The 15188-nt window shown below is 40.2% G+C and overlaps 1 protein-coding gene across 11 annotated transcripts in view; it reads right to left on the reverse strand.

Moving 5' to 3' along the window:
* Positions 1–15188, reverse strand: part of TENM4 (teneurin transmembrane protein 4) — an 840211-nt gene that overhangs the window by 179933 nt on the left and 645090 nt on the right. For all 11 annotated transcript variants that reach the window (XM_042456125.1, XM_042456124.1, XM_042456133.1 and 8 more), the window contains one exon: positions 6895–6996. In XM_042456125.1, coding sequence (XP_042312059.1) covers positions 6895–6996 — 102 coding nt within the window. The remainder of the gene's footprint in view (positions 1–6894; positions 6997–15188) is intronic.

The following is a 15188-nucleotide window of genomic DNA, read 5'->3' on the forward strand; positions in this document are numbered from 1 at the left end:
TAGGATGGTTTAGGACAATGTAGAACCATGTGCAATTGCAGATGTGGATAAAGTAACATTAGGACCCAAAGGACTTTGGCGAAAAGCCTTCATTTTTACTTGGCACTGGAATGACACCAGCATTCATGGCAACTGTTGCTCTAAGGCAGTGATCCCCAACCTTTGGTCTTCCAGGTGTTTTGTACTTCAGCTCTCAGAAGCACCCACCTGCTTGACATACAGTCATGAATTCTGGGAACTGAAGTCCAAAACATCTGGAGGACCAAATTTTGGGAGTGTATTCCATAACAAGAGTGCCACAGTATTTATTTATTTATTTAACAATAAATTTATTTAATAATAAGAGTAACAACAACAACAACAACAACAACAACAACAACAACAACAGAGAAGGCCCTCTCATATGTCCTCTGACAGCATATTGTCCTGAGTGGGAGGGCCACTCCAGCAAACATCAAACACATACATATATAGGAAGGCTATCGACTCTGTCATAAACTCATAATATGAAGATGAATCAAGTTTTTGCATTCCATTGCTATCTATTCAAAATGGGTTAGAAGCATAGAATCAAAGAACTGGAAGGAACTGCAAAGACCAGCTAGACTGACCCCTTGCCATTCAGGAATATTTAACTAAAGTACTCGTAGAAGACAGCCATCTAAGCAATGTGTAAAAATCTCCAGAGATGGAATAGGCTTCCAAGGAAGCCTATGGCATTTTTGAACAGCTTTTACAATCAAGAGGTTCTTCCTAATGTTTAGGTGGAATCTCTTTTCTTGTAATTTGAATCCACCGGATCTGTGGAAAAACTGGAGCAAGCTGGCCCATCTTCTACTTGACATCCCTTCAGATATTTAAAGGTGGGTATCATGTGACCTTCTAGTCTTCTCTTCTCAAAGCTAAACATACCCAACTCCCTAAGTCATTCCTCCTGAGGCTTGGTTTTCAGATCTTTGATATAGAATCTACCATCTGTGAGCGGAAGGGCTTTGTTCATAGAATTATGGGGAAGGGATCCTTTCTCTCCTCCATGCACCATAGTTCACTTCCCTCTCTGCAGAATTTACAGGTTTCCCCCCCATCCTGGTTGCATACATGTAGATTTGGATACAATCCCTTATATCTGGAACTAAGTGTCCATATAACCTTCTGATTTTTCTGCACTTCATCCAAATCTTAAGCTGTGGTTTGTCTTAAATATAGGTCATTGAACATTGTCAGAATCACAACCTATAGTTTGAAGTTGGGCCTGTTTTTTTTTCTTTTCTTTTACAAGTGTAGATCATGGGTATGCAACCCACAGGTTAACTGAAGTTCTCCAGGCTGGTTATTGTGGACCCAATGTTCTGCGCCTGTTTATTGTTTTTGTGTGCCTTCACATGGTTTTCCAAATTATGGAGATCCTAAGCGGTTTTCTAGGGCTGAGAGTGTGAACTCTGCTTAAGGTCACATAATGGGTTTCCATGGCTGAGCACGGAATTGAATCCCGATCTCCAGAGTCCAAGTCTTATGTTCAAACCACAACACCACACTGACTCGCCCCTGAAGCTGTTGCTTCTAAATTTCCTATTTTCCCAGTTTACATGCTAGTTTTTGGTGCCACCATGTTCTCCCCTTTTCTGATGACATTGCCACAGAAGATTTTGTTCTCTCTTATTGTGCCATTTGATCCTCCAACTCACTTCATGCAACATATTACTGTTGCCTACTTCCTGGAAGGCATTCTGGAAACTGATTTTTATACTATATTGGATTATACTATATTGGATCAGGCTCTGACATAATGACAAGCTGCAGCTAATAAAAAATGGATTTGAAAGCTTCTGTTCTCCTCCCTGTGGTTGTGCCAATTGAGAGGAGGGGACGGCATGGGCTGGTGGAATATGCAAGAGCCCAAGGCTCCAAACAGCTTGTTTCTGTGATGACAAAACGTATCATGTCCAAATGCAACCAGTTTGTTAAAACAGATTATCATACACTTTCCAGAAACACTGTGGTCCTGATGATCACTGTTTCAGAAACCAGAAAATTTCCTGGAAAAGCACACTGAACATAAAAGTACCTGCTGTATTAATTTTTGGAAAGAAACATCTCCAAGTTTTTACTACACCAGCTTCTTTGGTCAGCATGGAATGTGCAAATTTCTTGGTCAGAAGAATGTGAACCAGTTGCAAAAAAATTATATTAATTGTTACCTATGCTGCTTTATTCCCTGCTAGCTCATATATGAGATTTTAAAATCCAGAACGTCAGAGTGGACTATTTTTGGTATGATTATATAACAGTGTGGGAAATACAGATCTATCATGCTAATCCTGACCTCTTTTCTAATCCCTAAAGTGAAGAGTTCTAAATCACTGGTAGCATAGTGTGGTCTGTGGGCCCACATGTGGTTCCTGAGACCATCCAATACATCCCCCTCAAAACCCAACCTCCACAATTTTTTTTAAAATCAGGTAATTTTAGTCCTAGTATTCAAGGCCCTATGCTTTAACCTCCCCCCATATTTGACAGCTCGGTTAGCATAATATGTACAATCTAGAAATTTAAGATGTGCAGTCAAAGGGTTATTGGTGTCTCTACCAACTTGTACGCCTCTGTCAAAGCTGCAAGCCTTTCAGGATCTGGCTCCATGTTTCTGGAACAGTCTGCCTTTGCAACTCTGGCAGGAGGAGGATCTGATCCACTTCATAAAGAGTAGAAGGCCAGATTAAGTGGCTGAACATGCCTAAGCTGCTGAGGTGGGTAGTGACTGATGAGGAATTTGTTTGTTTTTGTTTTTAGCAAGTTAATATATTATTTTAGTATTTTAGCATTTTATACTGTGGTGTTTTATCATTCGTTTTTGATTCTATATATTCTGAGGTATCACATTATAAATAATTTTAGGGCAATTATGGCCCAAAATCATGCAAAAAGTTAACTAATACATGAAAATACATGAAATACCCCCAATGAAACCCCAGAGCCCTGTACACCCCCCCAAATACTTCTGTTTTCCTTTGCAGTGCATCCCAAAATTGCTGCAAGATGTAACAGAACATCACATTAGGTAGCCTTTTTGAGAGAGACTGCAGAGAAATAGAGGTATTTGGGCTTGCCTTAGGGGATGTGGCCCATGGAGGGGCTGCGGGGGGAATTGCCCCCTGGCCCCCATGACGTTGCCTTCATAATTCTAATTAAGTAACTGAAATGAATCTGTTCCATTTGAAACCATGGTGCTTGTCTGGATGAGAAGGAAACCTGTACTTATGGCTAGCAAGCATGAGACCCTGGATTTTGTGAACAAGCATCATTCCAGCCTTTGCAACTTGTAGCATGGTTTTGCGATCTTATGGAAAGACTTCTCTGTTCAAAGCACAGTGTACTGCTAAATTGCTGTGCAATCACTCTGCCTTGAACAGGAATTTTAGGAGTGCATGTGTGTTTCCAGATGCTATTCTCTTTCAGATGCTGTTTGGTGCTATAATCATAGGTCCTATACAGACAGCCAAAATAAAGCTGCTTCGAGTCACTTTGGAGGTATGGTGTTTCAATGATGCATGCATCCTAAGAGTCTGGAAGCTGCATCAAAGCTGCACTCCAGTCCTTAGGATGATGGGACACACAATAGGGCTTATACCAAGGATCTTAGATTTAGATCTTAGTCTTCTATAAATAAATGTATATGAGAACCAGCATGGCGTAGTGGTTTGGGCATTGGACTAAGACTCTGGAGACCAGGGTTTGATTCCTCACTCAGCCATGAAACCCATTGGGTAACACTGAACAAGTCGCATGCTCTCACCCTCAGGGAAAGGCAATGGCAAAGTCCTCTGAACAAATCTTGCTAAGAAAACGCCATGATAGGGTCACCTTCAGGTCACCATAAGTCATAAATGACTTGAAGGCACACAACAATGCCTGGGCTTGTGGGAGAACATGCGGGCTACAGAAGTCAGGTTGGCCAATGGGCTCATGCATCTTCTGGCTATTCAGCTATAGTCTGAACATTGAGTAAGGCCAACTGAGGAACAATTTAAGTTTCTTAGGGGCAAAGTACACAGGCAGAAGCTTCTCTGAGCCTGATTGCTCCGGGGTCACGGTGCACACACACCATGGCCCTGAAGGCGCATACTCCCACACCCCCAAATAGGAGTGGAAAATATCCTCTCCTTTTGGGGCTGGTTTTGGGCAACCTTGGTGCTACCCTGAGGCAGCTTCAGGGTGCTCCACAGGTGTGTGCTGTGTAAATACAGTGGTACCTTGCCATACGCGGGGGATCCGTTCCAGATCCCGCCGTGTATGGCGATTTCCGCCTATGCTCGAGCCCCATTGTTTCCAATGGGGCTCGTGCGCAGCGGCGCGCAAGGCGCAACAGGTGCGCGCGCCCATTCAATTGAATGGGATGCGCCGCCCCTTCCGCCCCGCGCGTGCCGGCGGTTTTGAGCGCCTATGCTCAAAGCCGCCTATAAAAAGACCACGTATGCGGAGGCTCCACTGTAACATGACCTTGGAGTGACCGGAAGCCACTGCTGTCTGTCCATCTGTTTTGGGCCTTAATTTCTCAATACTGTATATGATTTGGAAGAAGTTATTAATAACCAATAAATTCATACATTTCTTTACCAAAAAGCCTTCATACCAGTGTAACCAGGCTGCTGTTTATGTGTTTGCTATTTTAAGTCTGTATGCTTTTGTTTTCTCAGCAGAGCTTGGAAAAATTGATTTTGGGGACTGTAAATCCCAGAGATTCTGAGAATCTGTCTGAGAGATTCTGGGAGCTGTATTAAAAAAAGAAAAGGAGAAAGAGAAAGCAGTCATAAGATTTCTAAGCTCTGTTTTTGCACAGTTCTTGTGCCTTCATTTCGGTGAGTCCCTTTAATGGAATGGTTGTGGTTGTGTGACTTTAAGTCAGGTCTGAATTATGGCAACCCTAAGATTTTTTTTTTCCTGCAAGATTTCCTCAGAGAGCAATGGTTAGCCCATTACTGTCCTTTGAGGCTGAGAGTTTATGTCTTACCCAGTGGGTTTCCATGGCTGAGTGGGATTTGAACCCTGCCTCCCAAAGTCATAGCCCAATACTCCCTGGCATAAATAAATTAATAAATAAATCTTGGATTAGCTGTCTCTTTGGAGACCTCAAGTAAGACAAGGTTAGGGTGAAAGGTTGCCTGAATTAGTGCTAAGTAGAGCTGTAAAGAATATTTGCACATTTTCTTGCCCTTGCTGAGAAAGGACAATGCTCAGTTGCAAGTTGTTGCTTTTTTTGCTGTTACAAGAGATCTTTGGGGGAAAAAGTTTTGATGAAAGCAGTATCTTCCCCTCCCCATCAAAAGTTGGTGTTTACTGCAAAAGGTTTCTTTTTCATGCAACAAAGGTTTTGCACAAAAACTAGAGTTTTGGGCATAAGTGGATTTTTCACTAAAAGAAGTCCAGAAATGTGAAAAATCATTTTAAAAAATGCACATTCTCTACCTTCATTCTTGCATGTGAAAATGGTATAAGAGAAGATTTACATCTGTAATGTTCAGTGACCTCCCTTCCAGACTGTGGCCTGACTGGTTCTAAACAAAGCAGGGATAACCTCTCAAGCTCAAAGCAAGGCAAAAAGTTGCTTAGAGACCACCTTATGGATGGCTGAGGACAAAAGGTCAGCCTAAGCTCCACCAAGCTATTGACAGAAGAGTTGCTGAAGAAACAATCAAATACAGAGATTTCTAAGGCCCTTTGCTTAATTCTTTCCCAAAGGGACACTTGCTCTCGATGGGTTATTGTTCTCATTGTTTATCCACATGCTGCAACCAAAAGGAAGGGTAGCGTGAAAAGCAAGGGGCGTGGTGGGCGTTATGCCCGTAAAGTCACAGCAAGTAATAAACAAGACCACAGAGTCAATTGGTTTTCACTGAATTGCCATGTTGTTCTTGCTCCTTTAACTTCAGATCATTGGATCTACAGTTATATACATCTCTCATGCACTAGAATAGAGTGATGTAGTGGTTTCAATGTTGGTCTATAATGCTGGAGACCATGGTTCGATTCCCCGGCTTGGCCATGAAACCTACTGGGTGACCTTGGGCAAGTCACACTCTCAGCCTCAGGGGAAGGGAATGGCAAACCTCCTATAAACTAATAATACTAATACTAATAATTTCTTTCCCACCTCTCTCAAGACTTGAGGTGGGGTACAGCATGTTAAAACAGAATAATGAGGCATTACAAACCGCCGCTTTGCGGTGGTCTCCCGGCGCTGCTGTTTGCTCCGCGAGGGAGCCGCCGCAGCCAAACCGCGTGGCTCCCTTACGGAGCAAAAAGGAAGCTCCAAAATGGAGCTTCTTCTGGCGGCGTGCTAATGATGCCGCGAGGCGCCAATGGCACACTCGCGACATCATTAGCGCTGCGCGACGTGCGGATGCACAGCGTCTGTTATGTCAAGATGGCGGCAGCCGTGTGGAACGGCCGCCGCCATTTGTTACGGACAGAGTACGTAACAGGAGTAGGGGCGTCTGGAAGAGACGCCCCTTTTTAAAACTGGGACGTCCTGAGGACGTCCCAAAGTGGCAGTTTGTAACCCGCCTAAGAATACCTAAATCCAGTGTTAAAATACAATACTATAGTGTGTGTGTTTTTTGGTGGGGTTTTTTGGACTATGTGGCAATATTATGGAAAAGTTTATTCTGGCATCTTCTCAGAGAATGCTGGCAAGGAAGTGAGTGGGGTATATATACTGTGTGACCCTTGGTTGAGAGGAAGTGATTTACACGTTATAGAATACTATAAAATCATTAGAATACACGCCATCCAATTTTTGTGGAGGCTGGATTACCTGATAATCTCCCAAGGCAGATCACCAACAAGATACACCAACTCCACCTGTAAACTCAGAAATGGTAATAACAACAGAAGCCCTACCTCGGCCACAGTCTGGACCCAGAAAACCAAGGAAACAATGGCAGGTTCCAGAAATACAATCGCCATTCCCATAGCAGTTGCTGGGGCAGTTATCCACCGATTCTAAAGAAAGAAGCAGAGAAAGGAAATCCATGTAATTGGCCTGAAGAGGGATGATGGAAAGGTCAAAACACAACAACTGTGGGTATGAAAGAACAGGGCTTAAGACATACATAAACAAGGTGTGATTTGCAATTGTTGTTCTTTTGCAAAGCCACTCAGAATTTATTGGAATGCTTGAACCGACAAGAATGGAAACAACAGCAAATACTGATTGCTTTTATTTATTTAAATTCTAAAATATTTTTATCCCATGCCTAATAATAAGCTTGCTGGGAGGCTTACAGAATTTTTTTGACAACATTGATCATTATTCTTCTATAGAAGTTTACTGACCTATTTCTTATTTATTTATTTTGTTATTTGCTGTCAAGTCAATGTCGAGTTATGACAACCCTATGAATGAGATACATCCAAAATCCGCAGTCAACAACTACCCAGCTCAGGTCTTGTAAATTCAGGGCTTCCTTGATTGAATCAATCCATCTGCGAATACACTCTCCCTCATTTCCTACTACCTTCCACTTTACCAACCTTTTATCATCTTTTCCAGTGAGTCACGTCATCTCACAGAATGTCCAAATAAGACAGCCTCAGTTTAGTAATCTTTGCTTCTAGTGAGAATTTATTTATTGAAAAGTTTGTATTCTAATCTGCATCCAAAGATCTCAGCTAGAAATACGACAAAATCAAGTTGAACAACTTTAAAAAAATTAAAATACCAGTAGTAAAACAGTAAGAATAACTGAAAACATATAAAAGCAACTGCCCAGTTAAAACAGAATAGTTCTCTTCCAAACAGCTTTCTCATTGTCTAGTTTTCAAATCCATACATAGAAACTGGAAATACTATGTCCTGGATAATCCAAACTTTAGTATTGAATGATTTGTCTTTATACTAGTGGATCTTGTATACTTCCTTCATAGTGGCCCTTCCAAGTCTTAGTCTTTTTCTGATTTTTTGACTATAGGATCCCTTTTAGTTTATTGAGCCAAGGTATGTAAAAACTTTTAACTATTTCAATATCTTCATTGTCATCGCTTTAAACATTGTCATAACTTTATAAAGTTATGTGGTCATTATATTTATTTTCTTAATGTTTAGCAGCGAGTCTGCCTTTGCACTTTCTTTCTTGACTTTCTTCATCCTCCCATCTACTGTCCGCTAAAGAAATTTAAACACCCTATTCATCTTTTTTTGGTTCCATCAATCATTGATACATTATATTTATCTATAGCCCAATTACCCACCTGGGCCTCTTAAGTGATGTCGAGGAGATAAAAACCTTTTAAAACAATGAATACACAAATAAATAAAACATTAAAAATAGACTAAACTGATACTTTTACCACCAAACACAGTTAAAATAGCCAAAGCAACCACCCTTGTTTTAAGGACTGAAAATCATGCAAAACAACACAGTCTTATTAGCTCCCTGCTGGAAAGGAATGGAGCCAACCTGATTTTCCTTAGGAGAGAGGTGGTAGTGCTACAGAGAAAGCCCTGTCTTATGTACACATCATCCTAGCCTTCATATGGCCTGGAAACTTTTTGGGTACAAAAATAGTTGCACAAGTAGTTGTGCTTTCTCAGAGGTAGCATCAGTGTGTGAGTCTTAGTGCAACCAAGCATTCCAGAAGCACAGCCAAACACACACTTTCAATTTTTACTTGGAGGTTGGAAAATAATTCACCCATCATGGAACAGGTGAGCTGAAAGCATTAGCACAAGGCTGCACAACTGTAGGAACCAGTGTAACTATGCCAAGATATATATGTGGTGAATCTCCCTTATCTGAAATGCTTGGGACGAGTGATTTGGATTTTGTTTTTTAGGGGTGTCCCCCCCCTCCCACAGATTTGGAATAGTTGCATGCACATAATGAGAAAACTTGGAGATGGGGCCTAAGTCTAAACATGAAATTCATTATGTCTAATATACAGATTATATTAAACATAGCTTGAAAATAATTTTATACGTACACTTGGGCCTCCTTATCCACTGGCTTTTTATCCACAAATCCAAGCATCCAGTTTGAAAATGTTAAAAAAAGGTATAAATTCCAAATATCAAACCTTGATTTTCCATTTTATATAAGGGACACCATTTTACTGTGCCATTGTATTTAATGGGACTTGAGCATCCATGTATTTTGTTATCCACAGGGGATCCTGGAACCAAACCCCAGTGGATAACAAGGGCCCACTTTTTTTTTTAATTTTTAATAATTTTGTGCATGAAACAAAGTTTGTATACACTGAACCATCAGAAAGCAAAGGTGTCACTATCTCAGCCACCCATGTGGAAAATTTTGGATTTTGGACTATTTTGGATTTCGGAATTCAAGATAAGGGATACTCAACCTGTGCTTTAAAAAGTACAAGACCTTATCCATTTGCTTTTCACTTTCACTCATATCACAGGAGCCTAAAATGCAAGGTGAAATTTTCTGAATGTAGCTCCAATGCCAAGTCATGACACTTCATTTGGAGAAACAATGTACATTTCCTGATACATGCACCTCTTCTGAGAGCATATTCAGGTAAATCTGGATCCTCTTCTGTCCGAACTATCTGACACACAGAGAAAAATATTCCTAGTGGAGCAGTTCTTGGGTTCTTTTTGGGAAAGGCTGCAGTCTGTAAGAATGGTGTGGATCCCAGAATTCATCTCATTTTAGAATATCCTCCTTGTCATGAAGGTGAAAAGCATTTTTCCACCAATGAAAGTTAAGGCGTTCAGAATTTTGAACACGTTAGCTATTTTCATGCCAGAAAGCCAGATCCAATCATTAATCACAGCTCTATAATATACACAGAGATTTCTTAAATAGAGAATCCCCATTTACTTCCAGACATGAGGAAGTATGTGACAGTCTTTCACATACACATTATTACTCCCCTCAGTGAAATGAGAAGGAAAACCATAGGGATGGAAAATGAAAAAATGTTTGAACAACACTATATATTTTTTTCTTTTAGCATTGGAAACCAATGAGAATTCTGGACTGATAAGAATTTTTGCAGTTAAGGACTTATTCTGTGCAAACTTACACGTGGGTTTCTCTCGAGGATTTTGCACAGAAAACAGTTCCTGAACAGACATTATTTTATGTGCTGAAAGTGCTATTTTCAGGATAGAAATTGCTATCCTTTGGGGAGAGGGGGAATGTGAATTTTGCACACAATAAGTCCCACCCTCTAAATAGTTTTTCAAAAAGTGCATATGTTAAAGACTTTTGTGCAGCAGAAAGAAAGTTGATTAAACCTGATAAAATAACAAAGAATTACAGCCCTAATGGAAAACCAGATCTTCCATTCTTCTAAGAAACCAACAGATTAGGATGCTTTTCTATTACATATTTTTACGTTTTTAGTATACTGCACCTTTCTGTTTAAAGTCACCAAAGCTGGCTAACAACATTAAATCAAAATAGAGTAGCAGAAAAATGAAGGAACAATATTGAAAAGCATAGCAGTATTAAGCTGTGAAATTCAGCATATAAAACTATATATCTAAAAATAATGCAATTTTTCCTTCTTGAGAGGATGGCGGATATATATACACCACACACACACACACACACACACACACTAAATAATTCCAGAAAAATTCAAGCTTTCCCAAAATACCAGTGATTTCTCGTTTTTAAAAGCTAGACAAAGGGAAATTGTATCTGGCATTTTCTGCTTCATTTTCATGACAGTTCAAACCATTAATGTTTACCATTTTCTTTTCATAAACTACATGGCTTATTAAATGTTAAATTCTCCCCAAAGAGAGCATAACAATAATTTGTGGTTATTTCAAAGAATATGTTCATAGCATAAAGACAGGGTACAATTGTTCATGGGGGGCTTGGTGAAATGACAAAATAGCATGGTTCGTTTGAGGCTATTGTTTTTGATCCTCAGTAAATGTAATGTGTGTCATATTAAAATGGAATTTAATTATACAGGGCTGGTCTTAACTTACCGTAGATGGATTCATTTTTCACAGAGACAGGTAAGAATGGGGATGGTGCTGAGGAAACAACTTCTTATTTTTAAAAACATTGATTCAAGACCTTCCAGCAAATGTAACATTTCTAACCTTTTTCTTACTGCTTTTCAAGGAGGGACACTAAATGGTTGACCACCTATGCAGAGATGGCATCCAAGGACCTTTCCAGAAGATTAAAGAGATGGGTGGAATGGGAGTGACCATTATACTCTTTATGTGACAGCTATGCCCAAGACCACACTGGTCAGCAAAAGTATCCTGGTGGAAGAGGAGAAAGAGGAGGCATGGTGGAAGCTACAGTGGCTGTGGGCACTGCGATGATGGAGAACTTGGCAAAACCCGTCTCCATGTTGAGATCAAGCTGACCTGCCAACCTAGAATCCTGAGATGACTGTTACTACTTTTGTCCTACCAGCACTATATTCCACTTTAGACTGTAATAGGTTACCCACAGGATTCCAGACTATCTTGACTATGCCGCATTCACTACCAGCAACACAATACTCCATAATACTCCATCCTCAAGAAAAGGAGGCATGGTAGTGGCCCCAAAGAAAGAAAGATGAGGAAAACAACTGTGGTGGAAAGCAGCTTCCATGTTAGTGAAAAGTGAATATGCTCTGTTTCCTGAACACAAGGCAAGTTTCCTGACATAAAACAGCATTTTTGTGTACAAAACTTGTTTTCTGTGCAAGAAGCTTTCTGGTGGAAAAATCACGTGGTTGGTGGAAAGTTCTAATTGTAGGCTTGTTGGTGGCTTCAGCAAGATAGCCACATTTAGCTAGCAAATATATAGTTTTCAGTTGAAAGACCAACAAAGACCTAGCAGAAGGGTTTTGTAGCTGCAAACCCATGTACCTAGGAAACCCATGAGGTGATAAACAAGTGTTGTAACTACCCTAAAGGCACCAGATCTAGTCAGAGTTCTTGTAACTAGGATCAAATATTGATCAGAATGGAGACTGCAGTTTGAAGATCAGAAGAAGACAAGGAATGGGAAGGACAGCTATGAAAGAGCTAGAAAAGATCATAAAGGATAAGGATATACAAATGGACATTAAAGTTAGAATTGCACAGGCCACTGTATTCTCCATCACCATGTACGGATGTGAAGGCTGGACAATGAAGAAAGTAGGTAAGAAGAATATCATTTCATTTGAGATGTGGTGCTGGAGAAGAGTGCTGAGAATACCGTGAATGGCCAAAAAGACAAAGAAATGGGTCCTAGAACAGATCAAGCCAGAAATCTCTCTGAAAGCCAAGATGATCAAACTGAGGCTTTCATACTTTCACCACATCATGAGAAGGCATGACTCATTAGAAAAGACAATAATGCTAGGAAAGGTGGATGTAGCAGAGAGAGAGGAAGACCATATGCCAGATGGATAAACGCAACCAGAAAGGTCATGGGTCTGGATTTGCAGGACCTAAGCAGATCAGGGGAGGCTTGGACATGTTTCATCAGAAGGGTCACCATGAGTCATGGTTGACTTGAGGGCAGTTAACAACAACAAAATCAGATCTTGGAAGCTAAGCAAGGTCAGCCCTGGTTAGTGCTTATATGGGAGACCAACAATGAACACCAGGTGCTATAGGCCATATTTCAAAGGAAGGAATCAGCAAAAACACCTCTTAGTATTCTTTGCCTTAGAAAACCTTACAAAGTTCACCAGGTTACCATAAGTCAACAGGCGACTTGAAGTCACAGATTCACAAAAAGAGAGAAAACAGGGTAATGATCTCCGAGGCATTGCTACTAAGGAGATTATTGCACTTCAATTTTTGCCTGATTGGGGCACAGGCTGGGAAAGGGTTTGAACGGGTGAAAATGGGTGTTATCACACAGCAAAACGCCGCAGAGACACTACAAGCCGTCTTCCAGCTACACTTAGTCCGCTGATTTTGCAAGGACAGAAAGCTTCCATACTTCAAAATCATGTTACTGTGCAATAACACATGTTTTTTCACCTGTTCAAGCCCATTTCCAAACCCATGCCTGTATAGGGTGAAAAATGAAGTGCTATAATCTCCTAAGATTTTTGCTGCAAAAAAATGAGGGGGGAAGCAAGCAAAGAGAGTGGGAAGATCATGTTAATATGATTCTTCAGGTTAAAAAAAAGACAGAAAATGAGAAAGTGCTATCTCTTGGATACTGCTAATAAGACTGCGAGTGTAAAGAAGAGGAGTAGGAAAACAGGTTATTAGGTACAGACTCAGACAGCTCTGGATATACTGCTGCTAAATTATAATAATGATAAAAGTAAAGCAATAAAACCTCACATTAGTGAGATGAATCAACAGGCAGAGGTCAGGCCAGGAGTCAGAGAACAAGTCAAAGGCCAATAAGTCATTGCCCAGGCAAAATCCTAGCCTGATGCTTTTATAGGCCTTCTTTTTTAGGGGAAGAACCAATAACTGCCCACAGCTGGATGGAGTCACTCAAGAACATGGCAAGTCTTTATCCCCCAGGGAGATAAGTGCCCAAGGAACTGTAAGGTCCCAGTTCCAGCCTTAGCAGCTCTTGTTGCTCCAAAAGCAAAGTGTGCTGTCCAGAATTATTCTTACCATCTTCCAAGCAGAGAATGAAAGAGGCCAGAGATTACTGCAGGGAAGTTTTAAAAATCTGGCCTCACTCTGACTTGCAATTACCTATGTGAATTACTTTTTCTTTGGACAAAATGCAATTATATATATTAAAGAGATGGACAAATTGGCTGGACTCCCAATAGGTCTTTCTTTTTTCCCTGGTTTCGGATTAATTATCTACCCTCCGGCAAGCTGTGTTGGCCAGCAGAACACTGACTTTTGCAGTATTTCTTCCGTATTTATCTACTTGGTAGCATTGAGCTTAATTACTCAGGGCCTTTCTCTCTTGGGCTACAGGCCAAGGCAATCTCTGCCCGATACAAGGCCTTATTAGAGGCTATAGTAATGCAACTGCATGTTAAATGTTACATATTTTATAGCCTCAATGGCTCCCTCACTACTCCCCGGGCATTGGATAAAGAAGAAAGTGTATGCCAAGAATAAGAAAGCAAAACAAAAACAGAGATGCTATGCATTCATCAGGGTATGAGGAATATCAGGAATGGCAGAGAGCAATAGCTTGTCATTAATTAGGATTAGCACCAGACAACTAATTAAATATAACAACATTTTCTGCGGCTAAAATAGCTATTGATTGTTGCATGACATGGCTAGATCTAGGGTTTAATGTAAGAAAGAATAATGCTCTGCAGTAATGTTGATTTCACATTGAAACCAGGGACATTATCACTTGAGCCCAGCCCTGACAGCAAGTGTGTCATTTTTTTTGGAAATATAAACATCAGTTTCAGAGCAGCCATTATTTCACATCTTTGCAATTCTGTGATTGGGGCTTCTGCTGCCATCACGCTGTATTCCTGACTCCCCATCACTCCTGCTCTATGCCATACCCAGCATGCCTTTTGGTTATTTTATTTTAATTTTTATTTATGTATACAGTGGACCCTTGTTATACCCTGGGGTTTGGTTCCAAGATCCCCCGTGGATAACAAAATCCATGTATGCTCAAGTCCCATTAAATACAATCACATAGCAAAATGGTGTCCCTTATAAAAATTGGAAAATCAAGGTTTGATATTTGAAATTTATACTTTTTTTGAACATTTTCAAACCGTGTATGCTTGAATCCGTGTATAAAAAATCCGTGTACTCAATAATCAATTCGTCTTGTGTTTTCATTACCCTTTGATTGTCCCGTATTTTTGTCAAATGTTCATATGTCACCCATCTATCTTCTTTTATTACTATTCGGCTAAATAGTGCTTCATTCGGGGACGTCCAAGTTGGGATAACAGGGCACCACTTTTTCTTATACTTTGTCCATATTCTAATCAAAGATTTCCTTATTATATGATCATTAAATTTTTTGTCCAATTTAATTTTATCATAAAATAAATATCCATGCAGGCCATAATTTAAAGCAATTTTCTCCAAATTTAATGTTCTATTTTTTTCCAATCTAATCCAATCAACCAACCAATCCAACACCGCAGCATAATAGTACCACTTCAGGTTTGGTAATGCTAACCCTCCTCTCTCAATTGCATCTTGCATTACTCTTGTTTTAATACGTGATTTTTTATTCTTCCAAATAAAACTGTTTAAATCCTAATTGATTATAGAGGGATACAAATGTGACTGGTTT

The sequence above is a fragment of the Sceloporus undulatus genome, chromosome 3, assembly GCF_019175285.1.
Source record: "Sceloporus undulatus isolate JIND9_A2432 ecotype Alabama chromosome 3, SceUnd_v1.1, whole genome shotgun sequence".
In the NCBI taxonomy this organism is placed as follows: Eukaryota; Metazoa; Chordata; class Lepidosauria; order Squamata; family Phrynosomatidae; genus Sceloporus; species Sceloporus undulatus.